The 23,538-nt window shown below is 40.1% G+C and overlaps 2 protein-coding genes across 4 annotated transcripts in view; both read left to right on the top strand.

The window, feature by feature from the left end:
- The first annotated feature begins 2,681 nt into the window (after window positions 1-2,681).
- On the top strand, window positions 2,682-5,470 carry klf17 (Kruppel-like factor 17). Its single transcript, XM_055033837.1, has 3 exons — window positions 2,682-2,917; window positions 3,063-4,152; window positions 4,285-5,470. The coding sequence occupies exons 1-3, from the start codon at window positions 2,852-2,854 to the stop codon at window positions 4,458-4,460; spliced, it is 1,332 nt and encodes a 443-aa protein (XP_054889812.1). The 5' UTR covers window positions 2,682-2,851; the 3' UTR covers window positions 4,461-5,470.
- A 6,549-nt stretch (window positions 5,471-12,019) lies between these two features.
- The window catches only part of slc6a9 (solute carrier family 6 member 9), a 69,673-nt gene continuing 58,154 nt past the window's right edge, over window positions 12,020-23,538 (top strand). The window contains exons 1-2 of one of the 3 annotated variants that reach the window (XM_055033388.1): window positions 12,039-12,065; window positions 22,270-22,454. The gene's annotated coding sequence lies outside the window, so the exon portion shown is untranslated. Of the gene's footprint in view, window positions 12,066-22,153; window positions 22,455-23,538 lie in introns of those variants that run through there. The other 2 variants (XM_055033389.1, XM_055033387.1) reach the window with 2 other exon arrangements.

A 23,538-nucleotide genomic window follows, 5' to 3' on the forward strand; every position in this document is an offset into this window, starting at 1 on the left:
AATGATTAAGGTTCAACCGCACCGTCACATGCGCCAACATTCTCCATTGATGTTTAGCTAGCTAGGTAAAACTAGCTAAACGTAAGCTAGTAAACGTAAGCTAGTAAACACTCATCCAAAACATCCTTTTAGCAGCAAACTATTAAGCATCTGAGTGAAATGTAACATTTTTAGCTTTTGTGTTTTCTGCTAAAAGTAGCAACTTTTAGTCCTCTTGTCTGAAAGCATTAACTTCTCACATTCCCAACTGAAACGACTAGCTTGTAAGCTAGCAGTTGCCGATTCAGCCTCGCCAGCTAACAGTAGCGGCTTTTACAATTTCGAATGAAAGCAGAAACTTTCAGGCTTTTGTCGTAAGTTTCAAAGTTTGTCTTTTTTTATTATTGAACATAGACCTCAGTTACAAAGCAGAACCTTTTGTCAAAATTAATGAGTGAATCACGCTTTGTGTAATAGAAAAGCATCGCAAAAGCAACAAAAAATTATTATTTATTTATTTATTTATTTATTTTTTACAATTTTTGCTTTATTTGACCTAAAATAGCAAGTTTTAGTAAAGGAAAAACAATTGCAACCTATTAGCATTTTTAAATGAAATTAGCACCTTGTGAAATTGTAGATAGAACTAGCCAAGCAGTTAAGCTGACAACATATTTGTTTTTAGCTATGAAAGTTGAGCTATAGCAAACTGTAGCTTTCTATTTTACTACTTTCAGCAGTGTGGTCGTTACATTTTTTTTCATTGTGACAAAAAGATTTCAGATGACAGATATAAAGTAGTTTTAGAAAAAAAGTTCACAAAACTTTAAATGCAAATAAATAAATAAAAAAAAACAAAGTGGCGAATGCTTGCATGCTAACATCTCTGTCTGGGCTGAAGAGGGTTGTTTTTGTACGCTTGTCGGTTCACAGCTGTAATCTCAGGTAATTGTGTTTGGAAAATGTCAGCTGGAAGACTTCCTCTTTTTTTTCCAGAAAGAGAGTCACAAAAGAGAAACCCGAGCCTTGGGGGACTCTTTATCTGTCTGCCCATTTACTTGCCAAGTTGTTTTTCTTTTTTAACACAAGTTTGATAAAGGCCTTTGATGAGACAAGACGGATGATTGTTGTCTCCATTAACGTCACATTTTAAAGACTAAATGGTAACTGTTTATGTTTCTCTATAAGAGACCAGGAATGTAATTTCCTTTCTTTTCTTTTTCTTTCTTTTTGTTATTTTTTTTTTTTTTAGCATAGGACCACACTAAATCTACACAAAGTTTGCCTTGCTGCTGTGTGGATGCAGTTGGCGTTTTTGGGCAAAAGGCCAAGAGTGGCTGCATCATCTGCATCCTTACACCCGTCCGAAGGTGACTGCGGAGTGAAAGTACAGGAAGCGAGTGTGGAGTTTTTCCTCAGGAAGCGGAGTCCATTTCCACTTGGCTCGCAGGCTGAACCGGGAATTTGGTTTTGCGTAAGCACGGCGGGCCCAAAAATAACAGCGTATAAAGGCAGGGAGCCGCAGGAGGCTGCTGCTCACACACAGGCCCCTCAGGAAGGACGGCCAGAGCGGCTGGTTGACCGGCTCTGCTGCACTTTGTGGCATACGCTTTGAAAACTTGAAGCCAACTTATAGGACACTGAACTTGGGGTAGAAGTTTCATGTTTAACATTAGGGTGTAAAAAAAAAAAAGATTTCTTGAACGAGATAATGCTACTACTGCTTTAATTTTGAGAGAAATATTTCGAAATGAAAATGTTTTCTTTGACCACAGCAATCACAAAACTATCTATATTTATATCGTTAAAAAAAAAAAGTATTTTTTTTTTTTTTTTTGTTTGTGTTTATCTCATCTCTGTCTGTTTCCTATTCTTCACACTCATGCATTACCAAAGGAGTGAACGACCTTAGGGTGCCTGTGGCGGCGGTTTCGGTTTGTGGGGTTGTGGGGGTCGTTAAGGAAACCTGTCGGCCCGTCCTTTGTTTAACTCCCGGACTAACAGGTTGTATCGATGGGGGCCCCTCCGCTTCACGCGTTTGTGTTTGACAAAAAGATGATTTGAGGATGAATAAACGACGCGTTTCGATTTGAAGAGGCTGAGTGGAGGGGCTTTTAGACTGCTTCATAGAGCGTTGTTCCTGCTGACCTGCACCAAAAAACAAAACAAAAAATGAAGAAATAAATAAAAGAAATCATGCCGCCTGTAAAAAGACCTTTTTTTTTCTTTCTTTCTTTTTTTTTGTTTTTTTTGTTAAAGTTTTAAAATACACGAATAAAACGGTTCATTTGCGCTGTACGTTTTTGTTCACAATGTAAGTGACCTGGATTTTAATGTTTGCGTTTCGGGTTTGGAGTCGCCCTCTCGCTCCTGCCTCTAGGAAAATGTCAGGTTTCATGTGAATGAAACTAATATGCATGTGCCAAAGCCTTCGGGGACTTTTTTTTTTTTTTGCCACAAAAATTTAACTTAATTCAGTTCAAGTCCTATTCCTCTCATTTAAACTTATGCTCATCCAAACTACAGGTTATTTCTCTTTAAAGTCTTTTGGCACTTTGATGTGACCTGCTCAAGAAATTCCATCTTTTTCTCTTTTTTTTTTGTAACTCGACGGGGGAAGGTCGTGCATGCATAAGTTACATGTGCGCGCGATTACTGCTGCCGAGGCCACGCCTCCCACTCGGAGGTATAAAAAGTCCGTCTGGCGACGTTGATGCTCACATCCTGAATCCTGGAGCGCGCCCGAGCTGCCTGTGCGAACCAGAACGTGCGCCGTGCGTGCACAGATACGTCAAACTCTTAACGTTGCCTTGATTGTTAAATATATATATTTATTTATATATATACATATATAGAGAGAGAGACTTTCAGCATGGCTGTGGCTGAGGCACTGATGCCCGCCTTGACGTCGTTTCCCAATTTCAAAGCGATGGATAACGTAAGTAGAATATATGTTTTTACTTTTTCTTTTTTTTTTTTTAAATCTTTTAAACTTGGTTGATCACAAGCGTAGCATGTTCTTGTGGGGGTTTTTTCTGACGCGAGCTTCGTTTATTTATTTATTTTATTGCGTTTATTTGCAGCTGTGCAACATGGATGAGTGGGTGAGGAGCGGCGCGACAGGTGGCACGGGCAGCGCGCGCATCGAGGTCGACCTGAGCATCGTCCACTCTCCGTCTGCAGCCCACAAAGACGACGACGAGCTCGGGAAGTTTCTGGACCTCGAGTTCATCCTGTCGAACACCATCTGCGCCGACTCTACTGCAGGGAACAGCGACAGGGGGAGCGCGTCTCCCACGCAGCAGCAGTGCGGGTACTCTTTGCCGGAGTCGCCGGAAAGCTGCGGCGGCGGTTCCCTGCCAGACTGCACCGACCACCCGCCTTCTCACCTGGCTCGTGGCTACCCGGGCGTCGTCGGCGGCTTCGCGGAGTCGAGCCCTGTCCGCAGCCTGATGGCGGAACTTCTTACGCCCGACATGAGTTATCCAGAGGAAGGCGCTCCGGAGAGCGCGAGGAAGGCGAGGGACAGCTGCGAGTACACCGAGCTGCGGGCTTTGAGCGGCCCTGCGCTCCCCCACGCGGCGTCACCTCCGTCCCCGCTTGGATACAAAATAAAAACCGAGCCCGGGGTGCAGTCGTGCATGATAGCTGCTGCCGGAGCCTTCGCGGAAGGAGCGTATGAAAAGCACCAGATGCGCACCGCCGCGGCTTTTACGCACCACCAGCCTCCCGGTGCGGCGCCGGGCTTCGGCGCGCACCAGATCCAACTTCAGGGACGCACAGACAGCACGCTGCAGTCGCAAATGAGGCCCCACCACCACCACCATCTTCATCATCACGATCATGATCAAAACCAGCTGTCAGGCCAGTACGTGAACGCGCCGTACCACCCGCATTACGCACACCGAGGTGCGCCACAGTTCCAGGGACAGTACAGCATGCATCCCCAGCAGCACCATCCCGCCGCCTCGCTGCAGGGGATGATGCTCACTCCGCCCTCGTCGCCTCTGCTGGACTTTTACGCGCACGACGAGGTCGGCTGCGTGAAGCAGAAGCGAGGGCGAAAGTCTTGGACCAGGAAACGCGCCGCCACGCACAACTGCGAGTTCCCCGGCTGCGGGAAGACCTACACCAAGAGCTCCCATCTCAAGGCGCACATGAGGACGCACACAGGTGAGCTAATCTTCGTTTCATCGGGTGTTGTTGTTGTTTTGTCGTTTGTGCGGCGCCCGAACTTCTAATGTTTCCCACAAGGTGGTGCTGCGCTGCAAATCCTAACTTCCGTTTGGCTTTTCTGTTCGCCAGGTGAGAAGCCTTACCACTGCAACTGGGAAGGCTGCGGCTGGAAGTTCGCCCGATCCGACGAGCTGACTCGGCACTTCCGGAAGCACACCGGGCACAGGCCGTTTCAGTGTCACCTGTGCGAGCGTGCGTTCTCTCGCTCGGACCACCTGGCTCTCCACATGAAAAGGCACATGTAGGTCACTCCCAGCTTGCAGACTCTCTTTCTGGACCCCTCCATCACCCCCGGTCTCCCCCTCCGGGGCATCACTGTCAGCATCTCCAGAGACGCAGCACAACAGGTGGACAACTTCTAACCGGACTGCTGTGTATGAAGGAAATGAAGCATTCACACACAGGAGCGTGCCCAATGCAGTCACTATGTGCTTTATGAGAAGATACAACGTGGGAAATGGTGGAGATTTTATATTTTTTATGTTTTGTTTTTTTTTTACTTTCTTTTTTACTTTCTACAAGTGCCTCATTTCTACCATATCAAGTGCCTCTGGTGGTTTATGTATATTTTTGTAAAAGAAAAACCCTAAATAAAATATGACAAACACTGGCTAAGTTATAGTAGTTTAGTATTTAACTAATTTCTTCCATCTGCCTTTGTTGTAAGTTATTGATAAGTTGGTGAGTGCCTTAGCCAGACTGCTTTATTCGCTCACTGTGGGCCGGACCCAGGATTGTATAGAAGTGTACATATACTTCTATATGTTATTTCTCTCATTTTTACGTTGTTTTTTTTTTTCTAAGAATAAGGTAAAAATCAGGTCAAAGTTGCCATATTTTTCCTGAACACAGCAGATGTCGTGGCCTTGCTTTGCATTGAGGGATCAGCCTGCGTTTCACTTTCAGTCTTATTATTATTATTATTATTTTGCTCATCCAAGCAAAATGAGCAAATTCAGGTACTGTACTGTTTTTTTACAGCGCTAACAGACATGGCTTCCTTCAGCTCTCCCACACATGGCTCATTTGGCGGGACAACGGTCAGGAACAAATGAGTGAATGAATGAATGAATGAGGAGCGAATGAATGAATGTTGAGCGAGTGCGTCTAAGAATGAAGTATCCACTGTAACCACTGGTTAAACGGCTTTTACTTGAAACTAAGATGTAAGCTTGCATATGTACTGCTGATGGAATGCAAATGTTTTTCTATGTGCTCAAGGGCTCGTAATAAAAAAAAGTACTTTTACAATAAACACGCTCTCGTTTTTGCTCATTTCAAACTGTCACACCTGTTTATATCTTTACTTAAGCTTTTTTCTTTATCTGCTCCTTTTGAAAACTCCATTATAATTAAAGATAATTAACTGTCATGTCACTGAGTCAAGCTAAGGTTTGAGAACCTTACATTAGCCACAGTGTAAAATGGTTAAACTGCTCTAAAATATATCACAACTTTTATTGTTAAGTTTCATTGTACTTGTACCGTGGTTCTCAAACTGTGGAGCAAGGACCACTGGTGGTACGTAGGCTGCTTTCCATGACTCTCCCATGAAGTGGCTCAGTCAGCCATTTTCATGCTAACAAGAAGCAGATTAGCTGTAGTCCAGAACAAAGAACCAAAACAGACTTCAGCAGAACTTGACTTTTGGAAGAACACCAAACCCGACTCTACAGTGTCCTAACGGAGAACTTGACATGGGGAGATGTTGCACTCAGTGACCAAGAAAACCTGTGTACTGGTACAAAGTGATAACAATGAGTTTTATTTTATACGTACCGAAAATAATGAGACATGTTCACTAGTAGTAATATTTAAAGCGATACAAACTGAGAGAAGCTTCCCCTATGTCCTAAGCACACAGCAGTTATAGTGGGTTTTGAAGATGGAATTGGTTGGATTTGTAATTTCAGGATTTTGTTATTAATTCATTTTACCAACTAGAAAGTTAGAGATTTCTTTTAGTCTGAACGGGCTTTTATTTAACAGTAATTGGTCTGGGAGTCGAGTAGAGCGCGCTCTACCAACTTGCAGATTTTAACATCATCAGTAGCAACTGGTCGCATTTTTCTTCTGTCTTCATTTGGGACGAAAGACATCAAGCGTACAACGTCCAGCTCTTGTCGGTGCACTGCTTGAACATGTGCTGAAAGTAACTGGAAAATATTTCATGTGCCTTGCCTGGAAGAACTGCAGCTGGTGAGTTGGCCAGGATGCCCTTTAAATTTCACATCGTTGCTTGTGCAATACTGCTCCCTAGTGGTCATGTAGTTGCGTTGTTCAGGGCAGTGGTGAAAAAATGAGTTCTACTCACTGAAAAGTAACACTAGACTCAATACAGACTCTGAACAGTCATAAAAAAAAAAAGAAAAACAAAAAAAAAAATTATTGACCAGTGTAACTTAGATTGTAGGATATTTCAGGACACGAGCCTTTATTTTCACGTTTTTCTATTGCATGTTTTCTTTTTTTTTTTTTTCCCAGGTCAGAGGTTGGTGATAATGCATACTTCTCTTTATTAACCACATTTCTTCATAATCATTTCTTTTGAATTGGTCAGATGTAATTATCCAGTGCTAAATTTCATGTTTTCATTAACTATAAACAGAAAACAAAAAAATCACCATTAATAGAGATAAAGGCTTGAGTACATGAGTATGTGCATATTCAAAGTATAAAACATGATTTACTGAGTACATTAACTGATACACGTGAATTTTTGAACAACATTGTCCAAACGAAATATTTACCTATACTAGAAAAACCTATTATGAACATAAATCAGGAATATTTTTTAAATTTATTTGGAATGACAAGCAGCATCTAATAAGAAAATGGATATTTGTAATTCTCAGGTGTTTTATTTCATATTTTGTAGTACAATTTTTTGGGGTTTGGTTACGAAATGTCACATTTTTTTAATATTTAAGAGCAATTCAAGTGCAGCAGGTGAACAAAGATCCCATTTTCACTTTCACAAGTTTGAAGTCCCACATCAGGCCCTATCCCTTGTTTTGGAGCGCTGCATCTTGATTATTAGCAAATTCATCTTAATTGTTTGTATTTCAACAGGGACTTCTGCAGTGACGTCTCCTTTCACCCTAGCAGCTGCAACAAGGTCAAGGGTCGAGATCAGCTGCATTTCTCTCAGGGAAAAAACAACAAAACAAACATCGACAGACAGGCGGCATCCTTGGAGTGGAATACTTAGTTTGTCCACTAGATGTCCCTCTTGATTTATTTCCCGCCGCTGCAGCTTCTGTTGTCAACTTCCTTGACAGCTTAATTAACGAGACAATCAAAATTGCAAGCCCTCTAGTTTTTGTGCTAAAATTTGACTGGCGTACACGGGAGGCCCACGAGGGACTAAGAACTTTAGCAGCCGTTTTCTTCATATAGGTTTCCTGGCGAAAATAAAGGTCAGCCTTCAGTGAACGCATGGTGTGCACACACATTTTAGGAACTAGCTGTTGCATGACGCAAGAAACAGCCCCCCAATAAGGTAGCTCACCCAAAACAGAACTGAACGGAACCAGGCGCGGTGGCTCCATACCTCCAACTTAAAGCTAGAATTAGCCGTCCACCCGGCGGGGGACCAGCAACAAGTCTCTCCAGCTTTCCAACTGGAGTAGCCGCTCAACTCTACACAATTGACATATCAAAAGTCAGTAAATTCCATGTCTCTCCCAATGACAGGATGTTTAGTTGCTCTGCTTTCTCAGAATTTCAAATGCAGCACCGAAAGGATAGTCTGGCCCAGTGGCGATTTTAGCCCTGCACCCTTTCCGTAAAAAAAAAAAAAGAAAAAAAAAGGTTAAATGTCACGTTTCGTATTGAACCGATACATAAATGTCCGATAGGCACCCCTGTCACACACATATCAACACTAAATGACCCAAATAAAACACAGCAAATATCAAGGTCAGCTAAATTGTCGTGGCTGGAGCTAATCAGGACCCCCGGAACTCTACCGACCGACTTAGGCAACCGTTTCAGACGGACACGACGCAGCCCGGCGAGCTGCAATCAACGAGTTTTTAAATTACCACCGGATACTCCACCTCTTTAGAAGCAAAAGCTGGCTAAAATCCAGACGTGAGGAGGAAGACGCACATTCCAGGCTGAATGATGTCAGTGAAGATGGATAATGGACAAAAAGGTGTCCGCCGTGACGCAGTATGACAGACGGAATGGATCAGGAGAGGAACTGCAGACCCGTCAGAACCAGAGAACATTTTATGATTGATCAGCTTTTTTTAATTGAGCTTTTTGTGGACTATAATGGTTTGACTATTTGTTATAACGTTGAGTTTGGATGAAGTCGGGGGCCCAAAGGGGAACAAAAGAAATTATACAAAATTAATGCCTTTTGGTAATAGTCAGTGGTGATTTTTTAAAAATTTATTTTCACAATTTTACAAAAAACTATAGTAGGCCTACTGCACTTTTAGCTGCCATATTGAAATTGGATTAGGGCTGAAACGATTCCTCGAGTGATTCGAATACCTCCATTATTAAAATTCCTCGAGGAAAATTGATCTACTTCGAAGCTTCGTTAATTTATGTCTTATTATTTAATGCAATGTGTTCTGGCCGGGCGTTGCTTTGGTTGAGTAGCCCTCAGCTACCTGAGTTCACCTGAATATTAAGTGTCAACAAAATGTCACACCACTGAAGCCATGTTAGCACAAAATGTGCTCGCAAAGACGTAGTTCTGTTTCTCCAACTCTTTGCATTAAATCACCAGCTGAATATTTACAGTACGACGTCACTTCATTTATTACGATCACTTTTAGAGGAATCCGAAGAAAATCCTAAGAAATAAAAAAATAAATAATAATCAAAAAACCCTTAAAAATCATAATTTTTATAACTGTTTTTAATCAAACTGAATTTTGAAACAGGACTGTTTCAATATGCACATATACCTTATGCATATACCTCTGCATAAGGTATGTGCAAAGCTCTATACCTCATGGTATATGCAGAGCTCATGGTTTACCTGAGTGGTGATAATGCATTAGTATTCTGCAGATGTTCTCCAGTGAGTGCGTGTGCGCGCATGTGTTGTCAAGGAGGCGAAGCCATGTGGGTGCTTGTAGCTTTGTTTATCTAACCCTGTGGGCTTCTGGGTTTTGTCAACAGTCACCAGGTTAGAGGTCGTGCGCCTCATGTCGCGAGTCTGGGCGGAAACCAGCTGGTACCAGTGCAAGTGCTTGAATGCGGCCGGTTGTCGTACGCTGTACAGCTCCGCTGCAGCAGAACGAGACGTAAACATTCTTGGCTCACACATTTAAATATTTGAACAGGAAGCAGGAATTTCGATGGGGATTTCTCTCGGACAAGCTGCTCCCTGAAAACGTGGACGCCATCTGAGTGGGTCAGACAGAGGACGTGGGAAGACTTCTTCCAGTACCAGACACAGAAGGTGACTTTAAGTTGTCATTACGGAAGATTGCAGCCTGAGGTTGATTTCAGTTTCCGCATCCTCTAGATGGGCCACGTTTCACAGCGAGTACTGTGGGATCTCTCAATATGTGCATTACACATGCATGCATTGATGATATGGATACAACAGAAAATACACCTGTGTGTTTTCATTTTCAGGATGGAAATCATAATGATTTATTGTTACTATTATTATTTTCAATATATATTTTTGATCATGCAGCCTATTCACTTTTAACAGAGTGGAAAAGTGGGGAAAATAATTATTTTATTTTTTTCTCACTATATTTGTTTTTCTTGAGGCACAATTAATGTTTCACTCTGTCGTTATACAGTGTATCTGTGAATAAAGTAAAAAAAAAAAAAAAAACCCTAACACCACCCCACACGCCCAACAGATTTCTTGTGGCTTTGATGTGGAACAGTGATGTCACTCATCCTGTCTTCGACATCACTGGTGTCTGTCTCAATATTACCAGATTCCACAGAGAAATTTATTTGCAGTTTCAGGTTTGACCCACAGCAAATATGGCAGAAAAGAATTTCTTGTTAGTGAAAATGAACATTTTACAGAAGAGATGCGGGAAACTGGAGAAAGAAAACCAGGAGTTTCAACAGAGAGGAAAACCTTAGGATAAAAATTGAGCATCTCAACAGAAACAGGAACAATAATGTAAGAATCTGGCAAGCAGGAAATGAAATGTTTGTGAATGCAAAAGAGAATTATGAAAAACAGATTGGGGCTCTATGAATTGCAGGAAGCAAGAGCTTCGATTCAGACATCATTATGATGACGTCTCAAAGGTTAAATGTGCTCCGGGAACGAACACATTGCTCAATAAGAAGAAATGTAGCAGATTCATTGAGAGAAAAGTCCAGAGAGCAGGACTGGCTTGAAGCAGAGAACAATGAGCTCAATAAAGAAATTGTTGCTCTGAAAGTAAAGCTTGACAGGATTAAATCCAAGGAAAAATCAAAATCCAAGGAAAAATCAAAGGATGTCCAGGAAAGTGAAGAGACCCTGAAGGAAAACTCAGAAAAGACCCTGGAAGAGACACCAACAGTGTTTCAGAGAGTCAGGCATGATTTATCCATATGTATCAATCGGGAACTTTACGATACTGGCTGCCACCCCGGATTTTTCAATTTCTGAACAGGATCTTCGGGGGTCGCTGGGGGCAGAGCTGGAACTATGGGGGTCACCGGCACCAGGAGCCTGAAAGGAGTGTTTTCCATTGGTTTAGCAAGTAGTCTTGTAAATAAATGATTTGTTAAATATTTTTATTGTAAAACTGATTTGAAATGTATTCAATTTTAAATAATTTTCATGTGCAAGTCTTAAGAAAAATATAAATAGCTTTTGCTGAAAGATTGTGAGAGACTATATAGACAACCTTATGCCAACATTTAACCAATAAAGTGATTTATAACCTTAATAATTAATTGATTTCAAGTTCTCGTGACTGGGTGCCTTCCTCTCAGCCTCTCCTTAAAAAAAAAAGATTATTTTGACATCTGTTAATCCCATCTTTGTGACACTATTTTTCGTAACTCCTTCTCACCTCTATGAGTTTTAAGAAGAATACAATTAAGTATGAAAAGCAATAAGTGTTAGAATAACCAAGAATAGTATATACTATACCTAGATAAATGTTAATAGCTTTGGAATGTTGTAATAGCTCCAGTTTTAAACAGATCAATAACAGGAACAGCACTGATTAGTTAGCTCTCCTAGCCGCTAGCTAGACCCCATACAGCTAGCTTGGGCAGCGTCCCTCCGAGCGCGCGCTGAGGCGGGTTTTTTTTAACCTTCTTTTTTTAAACTTGAATTGTAGTATTGAACTCGACAACAGGGAGCTAGAGATGGGCGGCAGATGGGGTTGGAAAAACGTTGATATCTTTTATAAATGCAGTGTTCAGTGGTCAGTATTATCTCACCATTTTATTAATGTCTGGATAAGGCTTCCTATCAAGCTATAAGAATGATAGAAAACATGCTAACAAAATGCCTCACTTTAAACGATTAAATATTGCCCTGTTTTTTGGTTCCATTCTTTTTTTAATTGCTCTGCAGGCAGCAATTTATTCACATGTATGTAAATGGATTATTATTGATGCTAACTAATTTTGTGTGTATATTCATATGTATAATAATTTTTTCCTCATATTTATTGTCATAAAGTCTTCGTAGGATTTAAGTACGAAAAAATTTTTTGTTCCACATTTAGGAGTCCTTTGTTGTTATTTTCATGGCTTTGCGGTGGAAAAAAACGCCCTCCTGCCCCCCTCTCACCCGCAGCCTCTCCAACAGTTGTTATGCCGACGCACGTCTCCTCCTCCTCCTCCTCATCCTCCTCCGCTCTCCCCCTCATCCCTCCGACCTGATCGGTCCTGACAAAAAGGTAAAGTCCCCGTCTGCATGCCAGAACCTCCGAACTGTCTCCGTCCATTCAGTACAGTTTTTTTTATCATCATCATTATTATTATCATGACACACACAGCCACTATTGTTTTCTCCACTGTTCTTCCTTTATTTCTTTGATTAAATATGTTTTTGTTATTTCCTTCCACATCTCCCCACCGCACTGAGCTACCACACCTGTCTGGCTCAGCTGAGCTCTAAATTCGCATCGTGGTTAAAACGGGTGTTATTATTATTATTATTATTGTAGTGAGGTTTGAGAAGAAAACAAAACAAACTAACAAAAACAATAAATCACCGGGGGGACTGGAAGAGGAGTCGTTGCGGCATGCTCTCGTGACAAAAGAACGAGCAGCACATGCATTTTGAGCACGTGCCGCTCCGCTCTTTATGCTGTCTGATGACGGTCGGGGTCTCGAGATCGTCAACGCGGCGCGGCTGCAGAAACGCCGGCGCAGTTACCCCCGCTGTTTATTTATTTATTTATTTCATTTTATTTGACATTCCGTCTTGCAAAAAAAAAAAAAAGAAACAAAGAAACAAAACATATGGAGGAGTTTTGTTAGCATGCATGAGGACTAACAAGGGAGGAGAAACTGATTTGGTTACTGCAGGCAACTTGACATCGTTTTGTCCTCGTTATCGGGAACTTTCAGGTGAAGTGACGCAGACGCGTCAAAACCTGGTTCGGGAGCCTCAGGTGGACGGAGAGCCCTCACATGTTGCTGTCCCCCCCGCCACGGCCGGTTTGGATTTGAGAAAGAAATGGGAGGGGTCTATAGAAGGGGAAGAGTTTTTTTTTTCTTTTCTTTTCTAAGGAGGTTTGACGTTGACAGGGGAGGAACCGAAGACCAAGGTGATGCAGGTTTTTGGGGTTTTTTTCTACCCGGTGCCTCGTGTTTGAGCAGAAGTGAAGGGCGCGCCACTCCTCTGCACACAATAACACATCTCTGATCAGAAAGAGATTTAGAAAAAGGGTGGGGGGGATAGGTTTGACTTCAGCTCTGGTGTATTTGTAGCTTTGTGGGTACGTCTGCCCCAGTGACCATACGGTGTTAAAGTCAGATCAGCATCTTGCTCGGATGACGTCTGTGTTGTCATTATTTTTGCAGGGCTCATGTTTAAGGAGGAAAGACGTGGCACTGTTACAGTGAGACCCCATTCATGATCACTGTGTTCACTATGCAGAAAGTGAGGGAGCTCTGAGGAGGGGGATTAGTGATGAAGGGAGGGGCTTGATGGAAGATTTTTCTTTCCACACTTCCTGTCACTTCCTGTCCTCTCAAACACTTTGCTTAAACATTGAGTTCTGGCATGAGTGACACCACTTTCTTCTGTGATTAACTGCCAAACAGAGTAACAGTATATGGAATAAGTTGGGAATTAGCACTAAAGCAATTCCATATTAATGTTAAAATTATGCACTTACCACTGCTATACGAGGTGCATATTGCTAGAACCAAGTGTTTTTCTTTTGTTTGTTTTTTTTACTGTTAAAAGATCCTTAACCTTCAACAATGTGTCTGTTTGAGATTACTGTAGCTTTGTGTATTTAGATGGTGGGACACTGGAGTCATAAAGTCACAAGTATAGCCAGCAACAATATTCTGGGAAGTTGTGGTGGTTAAACACCACACCAACATCAGAAACCCATCAGCCTGAGCCAATCACTGAGTGCCATCAAAAATTCTGACCTTACTGTCTGAAGTTGAGAATAGACGGACCAGACAACATTTTCCCCATCCATCGTTTTCATTCTTGGTGACCGTAGACAAACCGCAGTTTTGTCTACTACAGTCTACTCAGTTTTCTGCGGTCTACTCAGTTTTCTGTTCTCAGCCGAGTGTTCAAGGATTGCCGCATTGTTAATTCAGCATAATTTAGTTGTGATAAGTAGCTATTTCAGCTGTACGGTTTCATGTTGTGCTTGTTCGCCCGGTCTCCTCAGACTGTCAAACAAAGGCATTGAGGTCCACGCAACTGCTTCCCATTGGATGTTTACCATATTTTCTGGACTATAGAGCCCACCTTACTTTAAGCCACACCCACAAATTTTTTATTTATTTTTTTTAAGTGGAAACGCACATATAAAAGCCACACTGGGCTATAAGCCGTTGGTATCTCCACCACTCTGGGTTGGTTTTTCACAAGCCTTAATAAACCTGCTATTAAGGACGCAGCCCTGTGTCTCCATATCATGGATTTGTTCATGAGCTTACGTGCAGCGGCTACCGATATGTACTAGCAGAAGGATAGCCTTCAACTTAAAAGCGACATCATATGAACTTCGTGTGTTTCCATGATGAGGGGGTATGAGTCTGAAGAAATTTCTCCGTTATGCCTGTTGCTAGCATGTGCTTGATCTAAATGAAAATGAGCACTTTCTTCTTTGATTTCTAATTTTGACTTCCAATGATTCACTTCCTCAAGAGTTTTTCTCAATGTTGGTGATGTATTTTTTTATTTTTTTAAATTACCATAAAACTCGAATGTGGAAAAAAGTCTTGTCGGGGACACAAACAAAAGTTATTTCCTTGCAGTTTCTATTTCAAGAACTCAATAGGTAAAAAAATTTGTTCTAATTAAATTATAAATCTCCACCTGCGTTAACCGCCTGTACTAGATATGAACCATTTTTTAATGTAGTCAGGTGCCGCAAAATTTGCAGGGGTGGAAATTTATTGGGTTAAAAATTTCCAGCTCTTTACTAAAGTCCAAATTTTCTTCCATCAATACATCAAGCCAGAAGGGATTCTCGCTGCCTCAGACGGTGGTCAATTTAACAAGCGGAATTAATTCTTAATTCCTCTGAAAGTGGTCAGGACTGTTGGATGTCACCCAGCATACTTTTTCCCATGACCTGGATCAGGACAGTTTTCACAGCATGGCTTTCCGACATTTCAGTGTTGTTTTTTGCCAAGCGTTTGTCCAGACATGTCTGGACGTCTGGCATTCCCAAATGCTGCGGCATTTAGAGCATTAGGAGGGAGGAGGAAGGGAGTCGCGTGGACAGCAAAGCAGAAGATAATTAAAAAAGACAATTTGTGTGTCGGAGGTGTCAACGCACGGCCGTGTTGTGATGGTCTTGGCCCAGGAAGATGTTGCTTTAATCGTCACATCTTCCGATTTAAGTGGTTTTCAGTTAAAGTGACAATGCTGCTAGGTTATGTATGACAGATCTTAGTTTTTAACTAGAAAATTCTTGAAAAAAATTTAACCGGGGCCTGCCAAAGTGTGCCCATTGGTTTGGAATCAGCGTTCTGATGCTAAAAATTAGCATCAATGCTAAGCTTAGCTAAAAAATGACAAAGTAGCCCATGCACAAATCACAAGGTTGTTGACTATGGATTTGAACCATTCAGTACGTTAAAATTAGTGTAAAAGCTAAAATTAGCCAAAATGCTAATGGTAGCGTGAATACTGTCAGTAGCATGTGGGGCATCATTAGCATGTTGTCTGTAATTGACTTACTCAATTCAGTATACTAAACATGGCTAATAAGTAAGAGAAATAGATAATACCTTATGTCAGGTAAAATGCTAATGCTAATGCTCTGCCTTGCTAGAGAAAAAGATGATGCAGGCTAATCTTATTGCAGTGAACTGGTAATGTTTGTGCTAATGTTAATGCACGGCATAACTCTGAATCACACTAAAAGTAATAGCTCCAATGCCGGGATCGAGCCGCAAGTTTTGATACCACATTTGTGGGTGGGCACGCAGCGGTACGAGCCGCATTAAGAAGAAGAATAAATGACGACGATAATAATAAAGAGACATTCTGTTAGGTGAAGAACACTGGGTCCCTGCCATGCAATCCATGGAGGCAGTGACTGACTTGTTTTGTGAGTCATTCACTGCTCTCCTTATGCATTGTTATGGGCAGGCCCCAATAAACAGAGAAAGAGATGAGAGTGAAGACACAGACAGGATTGGGCCACGTTTTATCTCCAGTCACCACTAGAGGGGAAGAACGTGCAGCTTAGCTTTGCCGTTTGCGCTCTGGACTGCAATGGTTCAAGGATGTTTTATAGTCTTAGCAAAGCTGCTATCTTGTCAGACAAAATGCAGAAATTCTTTTTTTACAGCCAAAAGGCATGCCTGATCTGAGTCACAGATACAAATGTGAAGTGAAATAAGGTAGAGTAAGAGCTTTAAAATATTTTTTTTAGTTTTGTTTTGAAGAAATGTGGAGTAGATTATATGTATGGGTTGGGGTTAGGGTTAAACTCATTAATATGATTAATAAAAATGTATTTCTCCCACTTCTTTTCATCAATCTATCTATTCATTCAAATAAAGTCCTGAAATCCCTGTTTGTATTTGACATATGTGTTGATCTTATGGAAAGTAGAGTGGGACTTTTAAGTTGAGACAAATGTTTTCTTTAGTTCTTACTTTTTAATCTTACATTTGGAATTTCCTTGTTCCTGTTTTAAATTTTGGTTGCCTTGCTTGTTTCTGTTTCTAAATTTGTTTGTGCGTCTGGATTCAGTTTCTTGTCGTCTTTCACTTTTACTTCATCAGTTCATCATTTTCTGCAGTGTTTAGACTTTGCATTTTTCTTTTGTTGATAAATATTTTTCTTGCATCTAGATAATTTAGAACATTACCGAAAGGTACTTCAGCTAGTAAACAGATCCTCATATCTTGCACAGATTTATCACATATAGAAGGTATAGTTTAAGCTTTTTTTTTGTGAAAATAAAAAAAGTGTATGGCTTACAGTTAATCAAAACCCAAAATGAGTTAATCAGAAAATTAGATTGATAGGACAAAGAAAACAATGATTTTTCTGTCAAGCACTTGCCCTCCAGTTTTTAAACACCGACCTACACAATCAAGAAACTGGTGGGTGTTCACAGAGTGCAGTATCATATGAAATTATTGGAAATAGTGGAAGGAAAGCGTATGATAGAAAAAGATGGCCAAGCAACAGAAATAACTAGAGTATTGGAAAGCTTGTTGAAGAGTTTAGGGAGATTCACAAAGCGTGGACGACAGCTGAGGTGTGGTATTGAATGTGTTATATCATGAACTAGCGGCAGTTTTATAAGCTCCTAACCTGGGCTAAGGAGAAAAGAGTCTTGCTATTCAACTGTCCAAAGTCCTTTAGGTTCAGAGTGAAGTTTCCATAGTCCTTGATGATTCGGGATCAAATGTTTGGTTTCATTAGATCTTACCACATTCACGTTTGGCCAGGTTTTGGTAAGTTTTAGCTAGATTTAGTGTTTCCTTTACAAACATTTCCTTTCCTACTTTTTTGTCCAGACACATAGAATACATCCAACCAGAATTAACCATTATTAATCATTATTCCTGCAACTTCTTTAACGTTACTGTCCATTACTATCCGTAACGTTATGGGTTTTTTTCTGACCAGTTTTTTTCTTCTTCTTGTTTTCTTGTTTCCTTCTTTTATTTTACATGTCTGCACACCTTTGCAGTCAAGGAACTGGTTGGTATTTTTCCACGATGTCTTCAGTTGAGCATTTCAAAGGTGGTAAGGTTGATTTCTATTGGTGTCATTTTAGCAAGAGTTAGCAGTCATACAATATGATACATATATATATATATATATATATATATAACCAGAGTATTGGAAAGCTTGTTGAAGAGTTTAGGGAGATTCACAAAGCGTGGACGACAGCTGAGGTGTGGTATTGAATGTGTTATATCATGAACTAGCGGCAGAGTATTATATATATATATATATATATATATATATATATATATATATATATATATAATATATATATATATATATATATATATATTATTTTTTTTTTTTTAATGGCTGAAACAATTACATTTGCTAATTGTTGGAGTTTTACTTGTATTTAGCTGTCAGTCATTCACAGATTCCTTCTCTGACCACCAAAACTATGACTTCTTCCGTACTCTGATTGCCACAGGAATTGGTTTCCAACCCAAATTAGTCTGATCATTCTTCCTCCGGTGACTCAGTTCTCAATACAAGAGATTTTTAGTTCCTTTTCTTTTCTGGTAAGTGCTCAGAGTGAAAGCAAAAGTTGCAAGCTTTGGAACTCGTGCAATAATTTCTGATTTCCTCAGACCTTCTGTTGTGTTTCTGTTGGTTGTTACCATGTCTCATGTTTGAGCTTAAAAGTTGTAGAGTACTTCCTAATGCCGAATACCACTTCTTTCAAGACTAAACCCACAGTTTGGATGCTGGGTCAGACATATGTTCAAAAGAGCTTTAAAATGTTAGAGAACAAAATAAAATATTGGAACTAAATTCAACTAATCTTAGATAAAATACTTAACTAATAATGTTGAAAAGAAGATAAAATATAGAGCACTGAGTAGCATAATCATCAATTATACCACTGTAAAAAAGGTTTCTTCAAATGAATCAATACTTTGTTACAGCATGATTGTAACCTGAAAAATTGAACAATCCAAATTTTCTGTACATTTTGGGAAAAAGTATATTATAGAAATGTCTTTACAAAATTACCAGTGGCACACAAGTCCTGACCTCAAACAAACCCTACATGTTGATCGTTACTGAACAGTTTGCCACTATTTTGTACTTTGTGAAGTTCCTCATAGTAGAAATCCACAACTTATTGAAATCCCACACCTTCCTTGGGTGTAAATATCATGTCACAGAGACCCTTACCCGTAGCCACTCTTCATAATGGAAAAAGCAAGAGAACGACCTGTTCCAGTCTGGCAGCTGGGTATCGATTGCCATAAACTGATAGACTACATAAGACACTCACATAAACTTCTCCTTATCTATATATGTATAAAGTAAAGCTTTGATAAACAAGATTGGATGATGCTGGCACTAAGCATACGAAAGATGTTTTGAGTGGCACTCTTTGTTTGAATTAATTTGTCTTTGATTCTGACAGTTCTGTTGATCTGGTCTGGTTACTGTTTCAGGGTAAAGAGTTATTCTTGGTGGACATATGCTTGTGTTTTTGTAAGAGCTCTATAGATCAGATAGATTGTGCTGGAGGACTGCTTATGATTTGAAACAGCACACCTCTTGTCGTCTAAACGACGTCTCTCTCATTCGCTCTATCCAGTTGTTTTGTCCGCATGTGGAGATTGTTTGGATATATGAAAGAAATCAAGCTGACCAACATCTGGTGGCGTAAGCACTGAAGAAACGAGCTCAAGTGTAAAATGATGATTGTGCAAGTACTATTTCTGACTTGGTAGAAATTGAAATGTCGAGAGAGTGGCAGAACAGATAGAAAGGATTTGCAAAGACTGGGGAGATACTCTGTCTAAAAACACAATACTCTGTCTGGCTAATCCCCTTAAGCCAATGCAGCTGAAGTTAGCATCTTCCTTGGAGCATTTTGACATTGCTAAGCTACAATGCATTTCAAATTTGTATTGAAAATGTATGGTGTTTCAACATGCCACTCCAAAGATCAAAGCCTTAATTACGTATATATATATAAATTTTTTTCTGCCTTTTCAGTTTCTACCATGTCCCAAAAACAAAACAGAGGATTTTACATTTCCCTAGAAATATTAAAATTCTGTTACATCCCGTCCTCTTGAACCCAGTGCTGTGTGTCGTTTTGTGCCGTCAGCTGGAATTCTTACTGACCTCATTTAGTTTTCAAAAAGGCTGTCCTTATTGTGGTTTTACAATAAGGACAGCCTTATTTTATTGTAAAATATTTTTTGCGACGGATGGCTGAAGATAAACCTCCACTTTGGCAGTCCTACTGATACACACAAACAGCATCTACATACATTTTTCTGGTGGATTCTCTGAGGTACGAAAATCATTAAAATTCTACTGTAACGTCATTTTTATCTTTACGCTGCAATCCCGTAATATTCTCATTTCCGTTGCGCTGTTGACGGAATTAGTCTGTGGTTGTTTCCTTTTTGTCTTTCCAGCTTTCCCAAAGTGCTTCCAGCTTTGCCGCCTCTGTTTCACATGGTCCTGAACAAAGGCTCGAGCTTAGTTAGGGCTGCTTTGAGTGCTGCGTTAGTTGTACTTGGCGTCACACATGTATACGAGTAAGGCTGTCTATCGCAACCAAACAGAACTTGTGGAGTCCCAATCTTGCTGCCTCATATTGACCTCATTGATAGTAGACACAGCTGCTTTGTGAGGCCAACAATATGACGCATTGTAGACATGGCTTGCAATAAAAGGTGGCCGCTTTGTTTTCTGGAGGCTGCTTTGTTGTACATTGTGTCAGGGCCGGGAACCAGAGGCTGTCACACTGACTGACACAGTTCATATGCAGATTGCAAGAACTGAATGTATAGCTGTCAATACATTGAGAGCAACGTTGGATCTCTCTGAGACAAGTGCTATATTTAGCTTAGCTCGCATGTTTCTTAGTTATTGTTGGCCTTGATTGTCGAGCAGCAGAAATTAAAAATAACAGCGACGCTGTCTACCGTTCTGCTGTATACTTCTCCTCACTTACATAAAGTTGTTCAGCTTTATCATTTCTACAATTGCATTAATGCATTTCTTTCTTTTTTTTTTGTCATGTTATGCAGGAGTTTAAGAAAGTACACAACTATTTCCAGCAGAGGAATGAAAAATGTGGCTTTCCCTCCCTGTGCTACCGTGTTGATTTCTGGTTTTGTCACCGTTTATTATTTTTTCCCCATAAAGTTTCAAGGGAAATGCTGATGTATGTGGAAAGAAGAAGGTTTGCGAGTCTACTGTAACTTTTTTTTTCTTGTACAGACACTTTTTTTAGGCAAATTCTGCTTTAGTCAGCACACAGCATGGTTTAAACTCAGACAAAAATGAATGTGTTTGAAACACGAAACGTTAATCCTTCCAAGAATGTTTTAGATATGTGTATACCAAAAGTACAGAGTATATTAAAAGTATTCGCTTGTCTGCCTTCATACATATGAAGTGGAGTGACATCTCTCAATCCATGTGGTTTATTATATCAGCCCACTGTTTTACTTACACTGAACTCTTTTGGAAAGCCTTTCTATAATGTTTTTGGGGGGTGTTTACGGGAGTTTTTGAGAATTCTAAGCATGTTTTTGAGGTCAGACACTGATGCTGGACAAGAAAATAAATGGCCGCCACTTTCAAGGAGAGATGCAAACAAGCATCAGAGCTCATCAGCTTCATTTTTCTGGGGAGTTTTAGTGTGAAATTGTTTGTGTGGGTCTTCCTTTTCTTTTAAAATCACTGGGAGGACGATGAAGACGTGTGAAGATACAGGTCACTTTTGAATAATAGTTCAAAGTGACCTGAAGCATTGACTTTTCTTTTTGATGAAACTAAGAGACAAGACCAAAGATCCGTTCACCATAATACCCTCTGCAACCTCTGCAATTATACCCGACACAAATCAGACAGGCAAGTGACTTAAGACGAGGTCACAAATTGTTTGGATTATTTTCAGTGGATCCAAATTTACAGCTATTTTAGTTCTTTTTTTCTCTTTTTTTTAATTTTTTTTTACTGTCTTTTGGTTAAATTTGACATCATTTTGAAGGTCCAGTCCTTTTCAGTCTTGAAGGATTTCTCTGTAGCTGGTTTAGACGTTTTCTGCCGCAGGTGAAAGATTCTGTCTCTTCTTTGGTGAAAATTGCTTCCTATTAAATAGACAGGACTGTCTAAGCCTTAGAATCATTTTTATACTTCATAATTTCATTTATGATGTTGAGATAGTAGGAGACACAGAAAACAGGGACACAGTAGCTGGAAACTTTAAGCTGAAGTATGAAACTTTTTATAAAAAAAATACTTTAAAATATGAAGCTAAGTGGAAATTTTGGTATTTTAAGGACCATAATGACAATAATTAACATAAATAACAAGCACATTTTCATTCAATGTAAAACTTTAACAAACTGCAGGTGTGTGCCTGTGTCTGGTAAATTTGTTGTTCAAATGTTTGTTTTTCATCCAATGGGCAGAGAATCCAAAAGTTTTACTTTTAAGTAAAAGTAGCGATACTTTCTGATAAAATTTCTCAAGTAAAAGTGAATGAACAAAAAGTAAATCAAAAAGTAAATAAACAAAAAAGGTTTCTGAAGTAAATGTATTTGAGTGCTTGTTACTATCCAACTCTGCCTGGGTCAGTATTAATTGTGTATTTATGTTGGCGTTAACATCACATAATCATTCATTTCTGTCTTCTCCAACTTCCTTCACTGAGGTGTCTTGATGTTACTTCCTGCTGCCACTCCTTCCAGAATTGCCCAATCGGCTTTCCCCGGTTCTTCACGTCCATACATTAGTGGAGTTCTTCAGTGGGACGAAGGCAGAGCTACGTACTTCAATCACAGCGTTCAGTCCCGGCCCCTGATCATTCTTGAGAGCCCGAGCCGGCTGCCCTCCGCTGATGTTGTCTTTCTCTTCCAGCATCTCTTTGTAAATGGTAGGGTTCAAGTTTATAATGTGGTTTTGTTTCTTTCGGCTATCTTTTATCGATGTGCAGTGTGCTGTGTGTGATGCATGGCCCGGGGCATTTTGGAGTTTCCATGGGCTCCTGGCGTAGTGTTTGCATGTGGTGGAGGGTTATTTTATGTGTGTGACCCTGAACGGTGGCTATATCTTTCCCCTACCCTTTTCTGCTGAAATGCTTTTATTTATTTTTTTGTAATGACCCCTTTATAGAGTCAGATTAGGCAGGACTTGCTAACCAGCCACTGTGCATGATTTTACAGCCTCGATACAACAACCTGTTCAGCTGACATAAAACTTTTTCCTCTTAATATGAAGCGTAGTTTGATACTTTTCCCTATTGGTGGTATGTTGGATCCTGTATTTTTTGATGTTGGGACCTCCATTGATGTGCCTTGTTCTTGTTGCTGTCTAATTTAGTCAGAATCGTAATCTTAACATTTGGGATAGATGTTTTTTTTAGTGTTGAATTTGGAATATTTATACTTTGGGTGATCAGTGTAAATTGTTATGTTTTTTTTTCTTGGTGTATTGGCTTGATGTAATCTGTCCTTTTGAAAGTCGACTGAGACTAAAAGTGATTAAGACTTCAGCCAGGAAGTCCCAATCAGTGCTGAAGTGACGGATTGTGGTCGAGACATTTTGTAGAGATCACCGCTACCGGAACATATGAGATTCTTACAAAATTCAAATGTCTAATAGTTCATATTTGCCACATCTTCACGGTGCAAACACAAACTAAAACAGTTTGCACGGATTCACTGCTTTTATTTAAAATTAGAAAGCAACAGTAATTCCAGTTGCTGCTAAAATTTTGTCATAAGTAAATGATTATCAGCGTTATGTTATCTATGACATTTGCTCAGAACTACGTAATTTATCTTGGAATTGGATGAGTACTGGATGGGTTTATTATATACATTTTTTACTTATTTATAGTTCTGGTTGTTCTTATGTAATCATATGTAGCTAAAGAATAAGTCATTTCATAGCCTTCTGTGCAGTTCTTTTTTTAAATCCTTTATTGGATTTCAACTTTTGTTTTCCAAAATGGAATG

This window comes from Poeciliopsis prolifica, unplaced genomic scaffold (genome assembly GCF_027474105.1).
Source record: "Poeciliopsis prolifica strain line A6 unplaced genomic scaffold, Auburn_PproV2 SCAFFOLD008, whole genome shotgun sequence".
Taxonomy (NCBI): Eukaryota; Metazoa; Chordata; class Actinopteri; order Cyprinodontiformes; family Poeciliidae; genus Poeciliopsis; species Poeciliopsis prolifica.